This window comes from Penicillium lagena (assembly GCF_028827675.1).
Source record: "Penicillium lagena strain IBT 129212 chromosome Unknown utg000001l_segment0_segment0, whole genome shotgun sequence".
NCBI classification, from domain to species: Eukaryota; Fungi; Ascomycota; class Eurotiomycetes; order Eurotiales; family Aspergillaceae; genus Penicillium; species Penicillium lagena.
In genome coordinates this window covers 970,433-987,985 of record NW_026623222.1, presented here as the reverse complement: position 1 = coordinate 987,985, position 17,553 = coordinate 970,433, and the positions used below count along the sequence as shown (strand labels likewise).

The window sequence follows — 17,553 nt, the reverse complement described above, 5'->3', positions numbered from 1 at the left end:
CAAAGCTTGGCCTGATCGACACTATCCCCGAATGGCGTTAGCGTGGCAGTCCCCGTTGCCCGGGAACCCACCGCGTAAACAAAGGTCGTTGGCCCAGCCTCCTCTATTGCCCAACGACCCGACTCCATCCCCAGCCTCCAAAGCTTCATGCAATCAGTGGTGGACAAGATAGCGTGACGTGGTGCTTGGTGTCTTTCGCTTCCAGCTACGAATCCCTTTCTCTTTCTCTCTCTCCCTCCTTTTCTCTCATTCCTCTCCTTCCCGCTCACCCCCATTCCACTGGGACAACCGTCAATCCTCGTCTCTGACCATTCTCAAGAATCCAGTATAGGTGCGATCCGGATTCCACGGAGATTTTCTTCTTCCTCAAAACGTCAAGAACAATCCGTTCCGTTCCTATCTCCGCATTCTTCTTCCTCCGCCTTCCATTCTAGCGAACTTGACAGCTGCAGCGCCCGCAAGACCAAAGCAAAGGAACGCCGTTGGCCATCTGACAGGCGTTGGGTCTACTCTTGTTCATCCGCGCTCCTTCTCGGAGATCCGAGGAGTGAGTTGTTACGACTTGACAGAGAAGAAGGGCCGCGAGCTGGCTGTTGGCAGCAATGGCGATTCGATTTTTTGAAGGATGGGGCCGTACGTGAACACTCTCCAGAAAAATCAGCTACAACATGGCTAACTTTGGTTTCAGGATTCGTGCCGATGATCGGATACCATCATGTGTTGATGATTGTGATTGCTGTGGCGATTATCTTACTATGTAAGTGCATCCTCGAGGATCTGGATACATCGGCCATATGAAGAATGTGACTAACGATCCTCTGCAGCACTCCTGTTGGCCGGATGTTCTTCATCATCCCCGCAAATCCCTAGCATCTTCCTGATCTCCATGTACTATGAGAAGTACAAGCCAACGTTCAACCTCGCCCAGGTCTTCCCCGACGAGATCACGGCCATCTCCCACATCGTTGGTACAGCCGAACTTGAGGTCCGCGTGGGATACTTTGGTATCTGTGTCTCGCCAGATGGGGGAGCATTTATCTGTAATGCCAACGCCACTGCCTTGGCAGAGATCGTGACCACGGAGCAAGATCCCATGAACTTGATTTGGGTCGCTTCAACGTTCAAGGATGCGGTAGTGTTCCCATATCTCCTGTGAGTGATCTCCCGACCAATTTTTACTCTGTGACCATGCTAACCTGGTCATAGAATCGTTGCCATCGTTCTCGCGTTTTTCTGCTTCATCCTTCTGGCGACCTTCCCCGGCTGGCACGAGGAGGTCGACGAGTCCGGCTCTGAGCGCGAAGTCAAACCCTTCCCCTCTCGACCGGTCTCCCAGGCCGCCCTCGCCCTGATCTTTGTCGCCTCCGTGTTTGTTCTCGTCTCCGTATTATGGCAACATACGGCTTCCGTCGCTGCAAGCACAATAGCCCAAGATATGGGCAATGGCAGCATCAAGAGCGGTGTCGGTACCTCCGCCATGGTACTGGGTTGGTTCGGATTCGTGCTCATGGTCGTTGTCACGATCGGTCTTTTGGTGATGATTCTCAGCATCAGCTTGATCCGGAAACTGACCGACGATGAGTGATGGGCTTGATTGTTTCTTTCTGTTTGGTTTTTCTTTTCAAAGATTGCATTTACCTCACCCCACCTTTGCGATACACACCTTCACCTTTACCTCCATATTGCGAACGACACGAACGGAAATGAATAATATCGACGAGTGAATGAGCATATGGCTCGAACACAGCAGAATGGACGGAATGGAATAGTTATGGGACACATGGTTGCCCCTCGGAAATTTGGATTTGCACAGTTTGGGATTTTTACGAACATAGCAGGAGATTAAGATCTCCAACTACCTACCTTCGTGGACTGGACTCGACATATCCAGTACTATGAGATGGGCTTTGATTGGGCTATCTCAAAGGAGATATGCCGAAAGGGCATAGAACGAATGTCATTTTCCGTGGGCTGGGATTTCAACTCTTTTTTTTTGCCTTTTCTTGGCTCTGGGCGTTTTTCTTTCAATGTATAAAACCAGCACTTCTTGTCATGTTGTACCCACTTGTTTGATTTGGATAGTTTGGAGCGAGAGAGCCCTGAATATGAGCTCAGCAGATGCTAGTCAAATGCCATCAAAAAAATACGAAGAGAATGATATTGAATTGAAATATCTCCATCCAAGTATGCTCAGTTGGCAAGTCATGCCAATGAGATTAAACTTTTATATCAAGTAAACAATCATTCAAGACGCTCTCCAATGCAGATTAGATATCGTGTCTGGCATATTTACTCGCCAAGCGAAGCCTCTTCCCATAACGGAGGAGAATAAACGGAAAAGGCACGAACAAGATTGTCAGACATCCAAGCAAAGTACACGCCCACCCAACGCCGAGATTATGGAACATAGCAGAAGCAAAAAGCGGGAACCCAGCACCAAATGAAGAGCGCAGGAAATCATTACCCGCGAGCACCGAGGCCGCATAGCGCGGGTAGGCATGGGCCTGGTAACAGAAGATACAGTTGAAGATGAGACAACCACCGACAGCAAAGAACATCGATCCAATAATGGGTACGATCCAGTGCACGGTGACAAAGTTGCCCGTCCAGCCGAACCAGAACAGCGAGATCGGGAGCGCGAAACACCCCACGCACGCGGGTGGCATCTGCTGCTCCGGGGCGATGTTGCCCTCGCTGTCGAAGTGGCGTGCCTGCCAGCGGTATTTCCAGTAGAAGTAGGCTGGGATGGTGATACAGCAGGTTGAGACGAGAATGCCCATGAACGAAAGTCCGCTTTCGCCAGGATTGAAGCCGTGGATTTCTTCGAAGACGATGGGGAATGCTTCGAAAAATATGTATAGGATGCCGTAGATTAGGGCGATGTATAGGTTTAGGAGGAGGACGATGGGTTCAAGGAAGCATAGCTCGAATGGTCGGACTAGAGCTTCGAAGAGGACGTCCTGGGAGTGTGTCAGCATTATGATGTCTGGGGTGAAGCAAAGAAAGAAACATCGAAGTGACTCACTCTTGGCTTGACATCCTTGATTTCCATCTCGGACTCGGACATATACTGCGAATTGCCCGTGATTCGGCGCACGCGACGGGCTCGCCGAGCAAGGATATTGGGAGCAAATGTTTCCGGAAGAAAAAAGAAGAGCAAGACAAAACTGAAGGCAGATACCCACATCAATTGCCAAATCGTCCACTTCCATCCCTTGGCGGAAAAGGCAAAGCCGCCAAGCATAGGGCCGAGAACAGGCGCGGAGATGGCGAACATGCCCCAAACGGCAATCATGTAGTCGCGGATCTTGGGGCTCCAGATATCACCCATCGAAGCTGCGCCGGTTGCCAGGGCAGGGGACCCAATGAACCCCGTGAGGAACCGGAAGGCTAGCAGCATGCCGAAGTTTTTGGCGTAGATCACGGGGAATTGGAACAAAACGAAGACGAATAGAGTTAGAACGTAGGTTGGGCTTCTGCCGATCATGGGGATTTCGGAGAGAGGAGACCAGACCATTGGTCCTGGGGTAGGTTGTTAGTTGGTATATTATGGTATGAGAGAAACAGAAACACAAACCAAGTCCGTAGCCGAGCACAAACAGTGTCAGGCCCAAGGTACTCGCCACGCTGCTTACCCCGAACTGTTCAGAAACGCCTGGAATACCAGGCGTATAAATTGCGGAGCCAACATAGATGGCGAAGGTGAGCAGCCAAATTAATGTGCTGACGAAAAACTTCTTTTTCGTGCTCCAGTTCTGGGGGTTCTGATATATATCTCCATCAGCTGTTGTTCGTCTTCAACCTTCGCATGAACAATTATCAATTACCTCAGAGTCATCTGGTCCCCGCCAGCTAATTACCATAGTCTGGTTACCTCGCGATGGATCCGCGCTTCCATCCCGAATCGTTGACACCGCCGAGAAGCGGCGAGACGCCTGCGATATCACCGTGTAGAGGCCGAACGCCTCCAGGTCCTCCGGGTTCTCATTCTCAACCGCTGGTGCGGCAGAACTGCCTTCTCTGTCCTTGATTTCAGTCTTTAAATACTCTGGCCAGACAGACAGATCTTTCTCTTCCGGATATTGCATCCATCGATAGTGAGTGGCGAGACGGACTAGCTTCCCAAACGCAGTGTCTCGCAGGGTCTCCATAAAGGGAATAGTCTGTCCTCATCTGAGGCCCGAGGTGATACATAGCATTCAAATGGGAGAAATTATCATCTATATACTACATTATATCATGCCTGGAATTTCAATTGCAGGGTTTAGTGATTTCTTCCGTACTTCCGTACATCCGGTAGCATGGATGTGGCAATAACGAATTTCAGTAGTATCAGGCCAAGCCAATTTGTCTTATTAATGGGATCAAGGCCGTGGCAATTAAACCTGGGAGTTCCCGACGGATATAGGCTCGACCGATTGACGTCATGACTCAAAACATTGTATTTTCTCCGAAGAAAGAAAGGTGTTTTCGAATCTCGTTCAGCTTTTTAAGGTCCCAATTGGTTCTGACTAGTCGGACTTTTTGACTGTAATAGTAATAAGTCGTCCTGTGCGTACTCCCGAACACTCACTCTTGTTATTATGGGTTTAACTTGATAGCAATTTAAGTATACCACTTCCATATGTCGACCAGCTCAAGCAGGGCTTTTTATGCTTCATGGATAGATACTCAACACTGCTTCGATATAAGGATAACTCATCTTACTTCATTTGTGATGGAAGAACATAGGACCTCATTGTGCGACATCAGTCATACACGGCGACACTAAACCGCCTAAAAACAAATCATATCGCGTTTGAGAATGATCTAAGAATTCTCCACGCCGAAGGCTATGGATACCACCTGCGCCTAATCCTTTTCTGATGCACGCCAGAAAACAACCATGCCTGCAAAGTATAGACTTTAGCAAACCGCACCCCAGTAGAAGCTCATGTTAACAATGTCCCGACGCCATGATAGAAAAAGAAGTAAAGAGACTCAGTAATTCATAAAGCCACCGCCTTGTTCGTCGTGTGATCCATCATATCCACTGGCATAGTCATCAAGAGACCGATACCCCGGGTGGCCCCCGCCATCACGACCACGACCGCGGCCACGAGCGCCGCGAGCAGATCCGCGTCCGCGGCCAGTGCCCCGGCCTCGGCTGCGATGAGAGCCTCGACGAGGACCATCGTCATAGTGAGAGCGGTTCTCACCCGCAAGACGCTGGTAAGGGTTATGGTTGTTGGAGCGACTGTCATAATCGCCACTCTGTGGATATAAAATCTCATCGTCTCCCTCCTGCTGCAAGTGGCGCTTAGTGCTCTTTCTCGCCGGCTGGCTCTCCCATTCGCTGTCTTCTTCAATCCGCAGTACAGCCTTCTCTCCAACGACAGTTTCAAAGTTCAGTGCTTTGTCGGCTGGAACGGGGTGCCAGTTTTGAATTTTCCCTGCCTCAGCTGGGCGGACGCCTTTGCGGACAGCCAGGACGATCAGAGGCGCAGGGCTCTCCGTGAAGTATTTCGCAGTTGGAGGAACAGGCGAGACTCGAGCTGCCCACACACGATTCTCAAAGACACCCGTTCCAGTAATCTGCCACTTTAGCTTGTTTCCCATGCCCCCAGCCTTGTTCCGGATGGATTTGGAGGCCGGGCGAGGAGTGATCATAATGCTGTTAGCCAAGTATTTCAGGTCATTTGATTCAGCCAGGCCTGGTGGTAGGATCGGGACCAGCAGGTCCTGTGTCATGCGGTTGGAATCTTCCTGGGATATCAAATATGCGGTGTAGAAGACAGTGCGCTTGATCCGCAGCCGGCTGTACGGAGTCTTGCCCTTTCCCATTGGGGGGTGGTGCAAGATACCATTGTGGGCATTGATCATGCGCTGCACTTCGGCGGTTTCAGTTACGGGGTCAAGAAATGTGCATCCCTCGGACACCTGGATGACTTCAGCATTGATGGGCCTACGCAGTACAGGACCCTGCCCGGATTGGAAGTCCCTGTTGAGATTCTCGAAGAAATCCCTGAATCCTTTCACACTGATATGGCATTAATAAATGGTCAGGGTGGAAGCATCTTGCACGCAATAAGGAACTTACTGTTTCACACGATCCTCGTAGATACGAATCTCTTCAGCCTGGCTATAGGTGAGAATGATGTCCTCGAGGAAAGTCTGTTTGAAATTCATGGTCGACGAAAATCGTTCGCTATTGGGACCAACTTCAGGCTTCAGGCCGATCAGGTCAAACTCGAGGTTCCGACTAGCCACCATTCGCTTGATGATGTCTGCAAAACCGAACTCACTCCGGCCGGTCAGGAGCACGGTGAGCGCATCCTTTTGCTGCATGCTGAGTGTCACCAGGTGATACTTTGAACGAGTCAGCCTTCAATCTTTGAGCGGAGAGCTCAGCAGTCCCACAATTTGTTCGTTCCACCACCCATTCCAGCCGCGCGCTTCCTCGACATCCTTTCCCTTGCCTGTAGCTAAGAGGATGTTCGGGTCATGCCACCATCCGCCATTCACGAAGCACTCCTGTGTTTGAAGGAAGCCGATGGTTTGACCACTCCATAATTGTGGGTTCGGAAGAGGACTCAAGAACACTATCAACGTCCCAATGTTAGTGTTCAACATTGAGGGTTATGCGATCCGAAGATCCTCACAGGTGTTGTCGAAATCATAAACGTGGATGGCACGAATATCAGAGACAGCTGTTGCAGAAGCGAGAAATCGGTTAGTTAAACAAGTCCGTATCAAGCCCGTTCAATATACCAACCTGGTAGCTCTTTGTTCAGGACGGACCACCGCTTCAACGAGGTGATTGTGCGACCCAACGGCTGGAGGCCATTATGGACAGACTCCTTCGCAGGGCCGTATGCCATGGCCGTAGGATCGAGACGCGAACGAGTCTCGGAGACCACAGCTTTGGCAGAGCGCAATCCGCCAAACATTCTGCCAGCCGTCTTGGTCTTGGTCAGGGTTTAGTTGAGAGCCTGTCCAGGGCAGTTCATTGCGTAGAAAAGAGAGGAAGGTGGACGACAGAAGGAGAGACACGGGAGAAGAGCAAGGGAAGAGTGGTGTGTGCTAGAGGATGGAAGATCAGGTGAAAGAAAGAAGCGCCGGAATTTTGCCGCTGGCAGATCACTTGCCGCCTCGACGGACCAACTGCCCCGACTGCCCCAACTGCCCATGTCACACTCTCTCGCCCATGGCAGACGATGTCGATCTGCGCCAGGAAATCCTCCAGCGAACTCTCCAGGAGGTAGCCCATGAGGAGTTGGAGAGTGTGGCCAACCCTTGCGTCATCTGCCTCGACTCCATCACCGAGCCTGGCGTCGCAGTGCCCTGCAATCATGCGAACTTCGATTTTCTGTGTCTTGTCAGCTGGCTGGAGCAGCGGCCGAACTGCCCACTCTGTATGAGCTCACAACTGGCCACTGTGGAACACTTACTGATCAGATAATAGGCAAGAGCGAACTGACCGCGGTACAATATGACTTGAAATCACCCCAGGGTCCGAAGGTATACAAACTACCACCCCGAAGTACGAATCGACCTCCCTCTGGTTCTGCTACTCAACCGCGCCCGCCCTTTCGACGTGGCGCAAGACCGTCCCGACGAGTTCATCCAAACCTACAACCCCCGCGGCCTGACGATCCACTCCTGCGCCGCCGCAATGTATACCGCAACCAACTATATTCCCTGCGCGTGGGATCCAACCGCCTATCTCAGTATCGTGAGCTGACACCGGACCTATTCAACCGCGACGAGGCGCTCGTTTCGCGCGCTCGAAAGTGGATCCGCCGAGAACTGCGCGTCTTCAGCTTTCTGAACCCCGAAACAGAGGAAGAAGAGCAGCGCCAGGGCCAGGTATCTCGGCCGGGACAACAACGGTTGGAGAATCGCAGGGCGAACAACGCTGAGTTCCTGCTGGAGTATATCGTCGCTATCCTCCGCACTGTCGATATGAAGGGTAGTGCTGGGCAAGCCGAGGAGCTGTTGCGAGATTTTATTGGGCGTGATAATGCTCGTTTGTTCCTGCATGAGCTGCAGGCGTGGTTGAGAAGTCCGTATATCTCTCTTGAAGACTGGGATCGGCATGTCCAATATCCCAGTTCCCCGCCGAACCCCCTGACAGCGGACCGCGGGAGTCTGGTGGGTTGCCTCGGGGGCGACACCGGGTTCCCGCCGGGATAGACCTCTCGCCGAACGAGTGACAAAGCCGCGATCAACTCGGCGACCGCCGTATCGTTCGAGATCTCAGGACGCTGCTGCTCGTGCACGGCGGTTACAGTATGCTCGGGCTCGATATGTTCCTGATTGAGCTCTAGAGAGCTCCTGACAGATGGCTGCATTATAGACATTATGACCTGATGAGACATGTTGATATAATCTTACTGGAATTGAACTCGAGGCACTTGCGGTGCGATGTCAAGCTTTAATTGTAGCATTCATGAAGCACGTAAAACTATCTAATCCATGCTCGCAGTCAACGCAATCGTTATTCATAAATTCCAGTATCAGCATATCTCCTATCTTCGCCGGAAACGACCTCCAGTCTTGGAACCTCTGTTCCGGATCTTCAGCGACCGAAAGTTCGCATGAGCCTGAGGATTGACTCTCCGGGACTGAGGCTTTTTCTCTTTCGTTTCTGGAGCGCCTAGCTTCTTCTCCGTAGTCTCTTTGGGCTTTGATTTCACCGCAGAAGCCACAGCCTCCTTGATACGCTCAGAGAAGCTCTTGCTCCGGGCAATAGGCTTGGATTGTTCCTCATAGTCAGAGTCGCCGTCGAACTCGACCTCTGGATCTGCGTCTGAGTCGAGATCTGGCTCAGACATGGGGTGGAGGGAAGCGGCGTCGTCTTCATCGTTTTCTCCCAGGTCAACACCATTGCTGTCATTCGGCTTGCTCGGTTGCTGTGTCTCTGGCACTGCCGCCAGTTCATCCTCACTCTCATCCTCGTAATCAGGTTCTGCAGGCGCGGCAGGTTTTGGTCTAGAGGCAACCGGCCGCATAATCACTCTGCGAGTCGTCCGCTTCTGGCCCTTCTTCTTGTAAATTGGGCGTTGCTCCTGCTGGGGTACCTGGCTGTCCTCCACCTCAACATTGCCGGCCTCTTGTTCCTCTTCAAGCTCACCGAGCACATCCCATTCATCATCCATTCGTTCCTCTTCCATGTCGCGGAGACCTTGAACGAGATGCGATAGCCCTTTACTCGCGAATTGAAGTGGTTTCCGAGAGACAATTGGACTGAGGCCCGGGCCGTTCTGGTTGGCAGTAGCGGCCGGGTAGCGATTGGAGCGGCGTAGGAAGGATGGTGTTTCTGACTGGGGTGCTCCCGGGGCTGCTAGAGGTGGTAGATCTGGTGATATGTTTTCTCCCGCTTCTTTAAGATCCTCCGCCTCTACCATCGCGGCATAGCGCATTGTCGTGGGAGTCGCGAACAGATTCGCCAGGTAAAACTGCTTGGCCGAGGAGGCTGGGGTCCGAGCCATCCGCGGTGTTTCCTCCTGCTGTTCTTCTTCCGGCGCTTCTGGGATCGTGTCGACCCTTTTGCGTTTGGATGGCGTTCGAAAGGCGGCTGCAAGCGTATTCGCCTGCTTCTTCCCGGACGGAGTTGGGGCGCTCCCGCCCGATTCGGATAGAAGATCGAAGAGTCCTAGGGCTTTCCCATCGCGTTGGGGAGTTGGCCCAATTGAAGCTTTCAGAGGAGATGGCGCTGGCATATTTGGTTGGTGTGCGCTTGGACTGAAGAGTTTGCGGAGCGTCGATGGCGAGTCGTATGGGTCTAACTGGGATGGATGGGCATTCGTCGTCCGCTTGTGAGACGGAGTCGTGAAGAGGCCCTTGGCGGACTTGCGTGGCGTAAACTCGACATGCGCCTCTGGGCCGGAAGGCGATGCATGCTTGCGTTTCTTAGAATGATCTTGGGCATCATGTCGCTGATTCTCGCGTCGAGCTAGGGAGGACTCGAGGGACTTGAGTCGACCGTATTCCTTGTATTTGGCGGCTGATGAACAGAGAAAACAAGGAGTCAGTGATCCCATCAACACAATTGGTTGGAAAACCCTGGCGCCTGGACTTACCGATATCCGAGTTCTGCTTGATATCATCCCTACCCGCTTTCCTGCCATTGTTGGCCAACGCGAATGCTTTCTCCCATGATTTTAATTCCGCGCGCAAGTCAACAGCCTGACTGGCAACCTCAGCACGAGACCCCAGGGCGTAGTCCGCCATTATCGCATGGTGTGGTTGGGAGTCGGTGAAGAGATGCTGAGCTGAGAAGAGACGCGACACTACTTAACGCGGTCTGACGTCGCGTGTCACGGGTGGGCCTGAACCCTACATTTTCAGCCACTCGCTTTGGCGACAGCCGCATTGTTGTGAGTTAGTAATTACTGGAGTCATTAAATACTTCATTTTCTACTGACTGAGACCTTGGCTCCTATTTAGTTATTAACGCCACACCTATGCTGAAACTTTGGGTTGCTCTAGAAGCACTGTAAAAAAAGGTCCACAGCTGCTCTGCATACTCAAAAACCCCCCCAAAAGACTATACTCACCAGCTCGTCAGCCCCTTTGGCCTGTCAAACCCACCCCGCAGCTGCGTCTCGGGGTGCACGACCTTCCCCTGCAGAATAGTGTATTTAACAATGCCCTCACAGTGCTCAGGCCTAACGCGTGCCAGCCAAATCATCTGCTGCGTCTTCTTCCGATACACCAGCACATTAGCGGAGAACTTGTGCCCGCCCACGTGCGAGACGAAGAAAATGCCCGCACCGCCAGGCCGGGTATCGTCCGCATCCCTGTCCAGTCCGCGCGGACGCAGGTGTCGCTCGAGTTCCCGTTTAATGAGCGGCGCAGTCATTCCGCAGCGCGCATCTCGCCGCCGGTGCGAGCACAGCAGGATTACGTAGTCCAGCTCGCAGGGGCGGGCGGTCATGCTAGATGCGGGGGAGGCACCGTTCTCAGTCTGTTGATCGGCCGCTGGCGTGTCGACAAACCGTTTTATTAATTCGGGCGTATCTGCTGGTGTGACAAGGTCCACGAAGGTAAATGATGGGAGAATTAGCACCGTTGTTGCTTGCTGGGTCGCATCTTGCGGGTTCTCGTGGTCGGGGAGTTGCAGATTGGAGGCCGAGACCATAATACGCTGGTATCCAACGTTAGGGAATATCTATAATGGGAAAGACAAAGGAACCATACCCCACGCTTGGATTTGGCGGAAGGCTGATCGAGCGCCTCCATCAATGTTCCCTTCTCTTGCTCGACTTTTTCCTTCCAGTCGGACCGCCCCGTGGCAACCAGGACATGGGCATGAAACTCCTTGATGTGGCCATAGAGGGGACGCGAGGTCTCAACCTTGACCTTGGACGGAAAATGAATCGTGCAATCTGCACAGTCTTTCAGGCAATCTGCGCCGTCGCTTTCAGCATCCACTGTGGGGAATAAATAGTGGTTTTCTTTATTGTCATCTGGACTGGCAGGAGTGGACTTGGGCCCGAACGACAGCAGCGAGCGCAGCATGGTTGGAGTCACAAACACTATGTCTCAGCCGATTTGTTTTCTGGGGGGAGGGTTTCTTTGTTTACTTCCGAGGTGAGTTGTGGCTGCCTGCGGTAGATATAGCCTTTCCTCGGCCGTCGATATCTAGTATCTCCGAGCCCCGAAGCCGAGCTCGGAGCCAATCTCCAGATTCACAATTTCCTAGTGGATCCACTGTTTGGCAGCCCTGACTGTAGAGAGCGAGCTGGCTAGTGCTGCCTGCCTAATTACCTTCAAATAGGCGCACAATAGTGCAACGCCTAATGCCTGTGGCCTGAGGTGTCAATGCCCTAGCGCCTGAACTTTTAGGGTTATTGTTTTGGTTGAGGTCTATGTACGGATTGAACATGAACATGATAGATTAAATATTCCGCAGAGGTATACCTAGGCAATTACCGCTAAAATAGCTTGCATGCTAAGTGACGAGCGGATAATCTGCAGATCGGGTGGGTATCTATAAGGGAAGACAGATTTCAAAACAAGGTGAAAACGCTAAAGATCCAGCCACGAAGTTTGTTCAGAACTATCCACCGAAGATGATGGTATGGGCTTGCGAGTAAGTGAGGCCCGACGGCTCTTCTCAGGCTGCACAGTAGACGCTGTAGAGGCTGTTGGCTTGTGTGAGGACTGAACAGGCTTTTCTGCCGACGGCGCAGGTTCTTCTGAGGGAAGACCAAACTCTTTGGATATGAAACCAGCTAACCATGCGGGTGCTTCACCAGGAGTGACCAAATCCTGAGACGCATCATTAGGGTTACCCGTAGAATTTCCCGATCTTTCATGCCGGTTTTCAGTGCCCATCTCGGTACTTTCAGTGTCCGGCTGGGAAACCGGAGCATCGGGAATGTTGGGAACATCAGGAACATCAGGAGGATTGAGAGAATCAGGAGGACTGGGAGCATCAGGAGGATTGGGAACATCAGAGGCCGGATATTCAGCAGGCAGCTCAAAGATTCCTTCTGGTGGCTCGGTTGTCCGCTGTGATGATAATTCCCCTGCTTGTTCATCTGGTTGCCCCGAGACGACCTCAGGAACAATTTCAACGGGTGTTGGCTCGAGGGTGAAAACGTCCGATCTCAGGACGCACATCAATGGCTCAGCCTCGGCCGGAGGAGACACCTCGCCTCCCAGTAGTTGTTTTGGAGTGACCTTCCGCTCGTACATCTTTTTGTTGGCAGAAGCCCGCTCCGCGAGCACGCCACCCTCAAGCGTGAGCCCGCCGTACATACCACGGGTTTTGGAATAGGCGTACATCCCCGCGAAACCTTTACGGCTGGCCATGGTGCTCGCCTCGCCGCTGCGTCCAATGGGGCCGAAAGCAATGCTGATATTTCCACTGAGAGTCAAAGAACCGCCCTGGGCGAACTTGTTCATTTCTCGTTCAGTGTTAACGACAAAGACAAAGTCAGTCAGCTCCATCCCGAATTGGCCGCCAACACCAATACCTCCTGTTGCAATGGCCGAAGGAGCTGACCAGGTGCCGTCAGGGAGTCGGGCGACAATCAGCCCGGACCCAAACCGGACAGAGCCCAGAAATCCAGCTTTGAGGGATGTGAAGATCACAAGGCCCTGTAAGCATATTAGATTCAGTTCGGCCTTTTTCTCATTTGAAAGTCTCACCTTTGCCCTGGAAAGAACGCTCCGGGGTACCCCGCCATCCAGAAATGTCCCGCCGTCGAGACTGCCAAATTCCTTCGGATTGATGAATGAATTCAAAATTTTGCCGGCTTTCTTGCACTCCTCTGTTTAGGCATTGTTAGTCTTATCCCGAAGCCCTTGGAGTCTATAGAAATAAACTTACTGGATAATGAGGCCGGCAATGGATTGTGAAAGGGATTATGCATCCGAGATTTTATTGGCTCGGAACGCACCGACGACATGGCGTGGGTCAGGAATATATTAATGATTTATCAAAAATATGTTTCCCTGAGGGGTTCACGGGGGCCTCAGAGGGGTAATTAAGGCCTATGGTTGGAGTGGTGCAATCCAAAGGCTGAGCCAGCATCTAAGCCCCTTTTCTGATGGCGCACCGGAAGGACATGCGGAAGTGGGGGCCAAGTCTTTTTTTCGGACGGATATGTGAAAGAGGCTCTGTGATACAGTCAGCATGCAGTTTGAGCATCAATCAACGAGGCGCTGTTTCTTCTGCTGCTAGGGAACCATACTAGGCTGTAGGGTCGTAGGTGGGGACTAATAGTTTTCGTAGATCACGGAAACCGATCAGTGCAACCAAGTGCTAGAAAAATACTTCATTATTATTGCAGTGTTTGTAAGCACCATTTGGGGACTAACTAACGTTAACTAGCTAGTTGACTATTCTCTTCTAAGAAAGCCGGGCCGCATCGTATGCTGTTGTCAACGCGGGCCTGAGAGGGGTATAGGTGCGGGTAGCTATGCAGGGGCATAGATGCTTTGGAAGACAATTTTGCATCACCGCAAATAATCGCAGCACCAGAGAAGATCTCTCGGAACACCTGTGGGCGGCCAACACAAAGTGAGCCGCAGTGGGCCGTCCCGGAATGACGGGAAAGTGGGACTGATGGTTGAGGCATTAGTATTGTGCAAAGAGCAATATAGATCAGAAGAAGACCCTTTCAAACCATGATAATACCGACTTTCTTTAGGCAAACGAGACAAGATAAGACCGAAGTGGGCCCAACACGTAAGCCGAAACTAAACCTAAACTCTCTCTCGAAAAGCTCAGACCGCGACTGACCCTCGGCTCTCATCGCAATCATAACAATTGCACCATGCTGGGATTGCGTCGCGCATGTATCGTCTTCGTCTGTGAATGATAATGGCGGACATCCAGGGCCCTCCGCCCGCTGCGCAGCCCGAAAGGGTGCGTAAGAGACGCCGGCGCACCATGGCTTGTACCCAATGCCGCAGTCGCAAGTTGCGCTGTGATCGCGAATATCCCACCTGCGGACGTTGCCTCAAGAGCAGAACTCCCAATAAATGCTCGTACGAGGATGGTTTTCTCTGGCAGCAGCCCAGCACCGTGTCGGCCGTTGCCTTTGCATCCGACCGAGGTTCCACCATATCTGCTCCCCCACGAGTTGACCGCACGCCCGTCCACACGCCTCCGGATTCGGGGACGGGCACCATGTCAATTCGAACGGAATCATTCGTCCCAACCAAAGAGTCTGCTCCGTCGGCTTCTCAAGAGCAACGTGACTATCATCTCCATCATGACTTGGACCACCACAGCAATCATGCTCTGCCGCCGTTCCGGACCCGGCCGCCACGCGAACGCCGGGATTGCTTTTTGGAAACTGTTCTAGGCGCACCTAAGGCAGCTGTGAACCAGGAGCCCTATGCGAACTCCGAGGTCGTGCAGCGACCGAAGCGTCCCGCCCCCGAGCTCGATATCACCATCTCGGCCCAGGCTGATGAGGCCGATTACGGTGAAGAAGAGTCAGATGGTGCCTTTTCACCATCGCAAAAATTGGACCTTTCGCCTCGCATGATGATGCGGGGCCGGGAGACGAAGACACGCTTCAATGGATCAGGGGTGTATGCCAATATCGTAGCACAGGTATGTCTCAGCCGTCGCTGTTAAGGTCAAAGCAGTTCTAATTAACCACAACCTTAGTTCTTGGACATCCGATCTTTTGCTGAAGAGATTAGACTATCCAATCCAATTCTCTCACAGGTCCGCCCCGACCTGGAGAGGGTCAAGAAGGGGGTATGGAAGCGGATTCCACTTAATGAGCCCTTCCCCGAACCCACCACGGCATCGCTGATATCTTTGTTGCCATCTCGTGCAGTTGTGGATGAGTTGGTAGGCTTATATCTGACTTATATCGAATCTACACACCGCATCTTCCATGCCCCAACTTTCCTACGGGATCTTGACAAGTTCTGGAGCTTGATGGATACACCCAACATGGCATCTCCCTCATTTGCGGCTCAGCTCCTGCTGATGCTCTCCTGCGCCTGGCACCTCGCCGACCCGGTCACTTTACAAGAAAAGAATGGGGAAGAACTCAAATGCTATACTGCCGTGGAGTGGGTTCTGCATGCCGAAAAATGGATCGAGAATTTGCATGTTAAGAGGCCGGAAATCAATTCGATGCGAATCTCTATACTCCTAATAAAAGCATGGAATTGGCACGGGATGAAGCGCAGCCAGGCCTGGCTCGCCACGGGAACTCTTGTCAGACAAGCTATGATGGCTGGCTATCACCGCGACCCGAGCCGGTATACGAGAATCTCATCTTTCAACAAAGAGATGCGTCGGCGGATTTGGACAACGATCGTTGAGCTTGATTTGCAGGTTGCCTTTGACCGGGGCATGCCACCGTCCGTGCAAAGCTCAGATTACGATGTTTTCTCCGTTCTGAACATCAACGATGACGAATTCTACGAGGGCGCCACCGACCTTCCGACGGGACGAGCGCTCAGCGAAGTTACCGATGCATCTTTCCAGTCGGTTTTAGTACGATCCCTACCGCTCCGCCTCAAGGTCTGCCATTTAATGCACTCGCCGCGCATTAGTTGCCGATACGAAGAAATTCATCGCTTGGACTGGGAACTAAACCGACATATCGCGCGGATTCCCGCGTGGACGGCACTAGAAGGCATCGACGCTGTGACTCAACATAAGGTGAGCCTGTGGAAAGCTTTAATCGAGACCAAGTTGGCACAAGCCCTCCTGTCGATTCACACACCGTTTGCCATCGAGGCCCGGCGGGAGTCATTATTTGTCCCCTCTGCAAGGTCTCGCATGGATATTGCGAGCAAGATACTTTCGACCCAGCGACAGCTTCACGAAACATCAAGGCCGTTGTCATTGTGCCTTCTTGGCGAATGGACTCTACAGGCCTATATGTCAATCTGTCAGATTTTGCACTCGGGAGAATCTCGGAATGGTATGTTTTCCCTCCAATGTCTGTTTCATGGCAAACTAACGAGCTCTAGCTCCTGACCACCCGACATCCACCATGTTTTCGATCCACAATCTTCCCGGCCTCCCCGAATCGCTTATTTCTCTGGTGGAAACGACCCTGGTCTGCCTGGAAGGCCGATTTCTGCTGGTGGTCAAAGGAGCCAAGGACTATTTCTTTTTGTCGACAATCGTGGCGTTGGTCAAAGCCAGACTATGGCCTACCCAAGCAGTCATGTACAAGCAGCAGGTGGTCGAACGGATTCTGTCTTTCGCACAAACATTATTTTCTCGCCATGCCAGCTGCGAGCATCTGGGCACTCCCGGGATGGGCAGTTTCAAAACCAACCAGGTTTGTCTTTTTTCAATAATAAGCGTCTTGGTGAGATTTGACTGACTCGACTGCAGGTGGCTGCTTTTACCGCTACTCCCGGCGTGGTCCCCGTGTTACCCTCGGACTTGGAGAACATGCTCCCATCAGCAAATCTCGGCGTAAGCATTAGTCTTTGTCCCCTCCTCTTTGTACCATCCTAACCATTCTTTTTTTCACTATACAGTCTCCCGGCGAATTCGATCCTTTCTTGGATGTCTTCGATTGGGAGGATCTAACCGGATATGCCCTCGGCGACTGATCTTTTCTTTTCTTTCTTGTCGCTTTCTTGAGCTGGTCGGCTTCTGTACTATATCCCTTTCTCTTCATCCGAATTTCCATCCTCATCACATGGTTCTTCGTTCAGTTATGCAATTTTGCGTAATTCCCAGGCGCAATGCCATCATCCAAATTCCACCTATGTATGTTTATCTATCGCTCGGGATGGCCCACAAGATCATCGCTAAGGGGCGTCGATCAGGCTTGGCTTCCCCGGGTCTGCAAGGAGCGGTCGATCACGAGAAGGGTCCAATTGACCGGACAAAGTGCGTTGTCAGACCCGACTACCACCGGGTTCGCTAGGTTTTTGCAAGGCCGAGACACTCACCCGTCCTCCGAACGCCCAGTGTGTTGTCCCTTCGTTGCAGCCTGATTCTTCCTACTGCGCCTTGTAGTGGGGCCGAAGGGCTCAACACGCAACCCACAGCACGAATCACACCACGGAGCCTCCGGACACTAACGAGACCAGTAAGCGACGGTATCACTGATAAAG

General features: G+C 52.2%; 8 protein-coding genes across 8 annotated transcripts; 3 read left to right on the top strand and 5 right to left on the bottom strand.

The window, feature by feature from the left end:
• Window positions 1–602: 602 nt before the first annotated feature.
• N7510_000427 (Fig1 domain-containing protein) lies at window positions 603–1,585 on the top strand (the record flags this gene model as incomplete). Its single annotated transcript, XM_056972357.1, has 4 exons — window positions 603–633; window positions 689–757; window positions 825–1,152; window positions 1,207–1,585. The coding sequence occupies 4 exons, from the start codon at window positions 603–605 to the stop codon at window positions 1,583–1,585; spliced, it is 807 nt and encodes a 268-aa protein (XP_056837474.1).
• Window positions 1,586–2,267: 682 nt separating this feature from the next.
• Window positions 2,268–4,151, bottom strand: N7510_000426 (MFS transporter; the record flags this gene model as incomplete). The annotated part of the gene is made up of 4 exons (XM_056972356.1): window positions 2,268–2,960; window positions 3,026–3,522; window positions 3,578–3,764; window positions 3,828–4,151. 4 exons carry the CDS (start codon window positions 4,149–4,151, stop codon window positions 2,268–2,270), a joined length of 1,701 nt encoding a protein of 566 aa, XP_056837473.1.
• Window positions 4,152–4,980: 829 nt separating this feature from the next.
• N7510_000425 (rRNA 2'-O-methyltransferase fibrillarin-like protein) lies at window positions 4,981–6,929 on the bottom strand (the record flags this gene model as incomplete). The annotated part of the gene is made up of 5 exons (XM_056972355.1): window positions 4,981–6,019; window positions 6,080–6,348; window positions 6,400–6,581; window positions 6,642–6,689; window positions 6,755–6,929. The coding sequence occupies 5 exons, from the start codon at window positions 6,927–6,929 to the stop codon at window positions 4,981–4,983; spliced, it is 1,713 nt and encodes a 570-aa protein (XP_056837472.1).
• Window positions 6,930–7,186: 257 nt separating this feature from the next.
• Window positions 7,187–8,175, top strand: N7510_000424 (RING finger domain protein; the record flags this gene model as incomplete). The annotated part of the gene is made up of 2 exons (XM_056972354.1): window positions 7,187–7,394; window positions 7,445–8,175. The coding sequence occupies 2 exons, from the start codon at window positions 7,187–7,189 to the stop codon at window positions 8,173–8,175; spliced, it is 939 nt and encodes a 312-aa protein (XP_056837471.1).
• A 335-nt stretch (window positions 8,176–8,510) lies between these two features.
• On the bottom strand, window positions 8,511–10,025 carry sld2 (the record flags this gene model as incomplete). The annotated part of the gene is made up of 1 exon (XM_056972353.1): window positions 8,511–10,025. The coding sequence occupies one exon, from the start codon at window positions 10,023–10,025 to the stop codon at window positions 8,511–8,513; it is 1,515 nt and encodes a 504-aa protein (XP_056837470.1).
• Window positions 10,026–10,537: 512 nt separating this feature from the next.
• Window positions 10,538–11,505, bottom strand: N7510_000422 (sucrase/ferredoxin-like domain-containing protein; the record flags this gene model as incomplete). Its single annotated transcript, XM_056972352.1, has 2 exons — window positions 10,538–11,131; window positions 11,185–11,505. 2 exons carry the CDS (start codon window positions 11,503–11,505, stop codon window positions 10,538–10,540), a joined length of 915 nt encoding a protein of 304 aa, XP_056837469.1.
• Window positions 11,506–12,015: 510 nt separating this feature from the next.
• On the bottom strand, window positions 12,016–13,403 carry N7510_000421 (lipid-binding SYLF domain-containing protein; the record flags this gene model as incomplete). Its single annotated transcript, XM_056972351.1, has 3 exons — window positions 12,016–13,092; window positions 13,144–13,265; window positions 13,325–13,403. 3 exons carry the CDS (start codon window positions 13,401–13,403, stop codon window positions 12,016–12,018), a joined length of 1,278 nt encoding a protein of 425 aa, XP_056837468.1.
• Window positions 13,404–14,314: 911 nt separating this feature from the next.
• N7510_000420 (putative C6 transcription factor) lies at window positions 14,315–17,043 on the top strand (the record flags this gene model as incomplete). The annotated part of the gene is made up of 5 exons (XM_056972350.1): window positions 14,315–15,061; window positions 15,119–16,397; window positions 16,447–16,763; window positions 16,820–16,903; window positions 16,969–17,043. The coding sequence occupies 5 exons, from the start codon at window positions 14,315–14,317 to the stop codon at window positions 17,041–17,043; spliced, it is 2,502 nt and encodes an 833-aa protein (XP_056837467.1).
• Window positions 17,044–17,553: the final 510 nt, after the last annotated feature.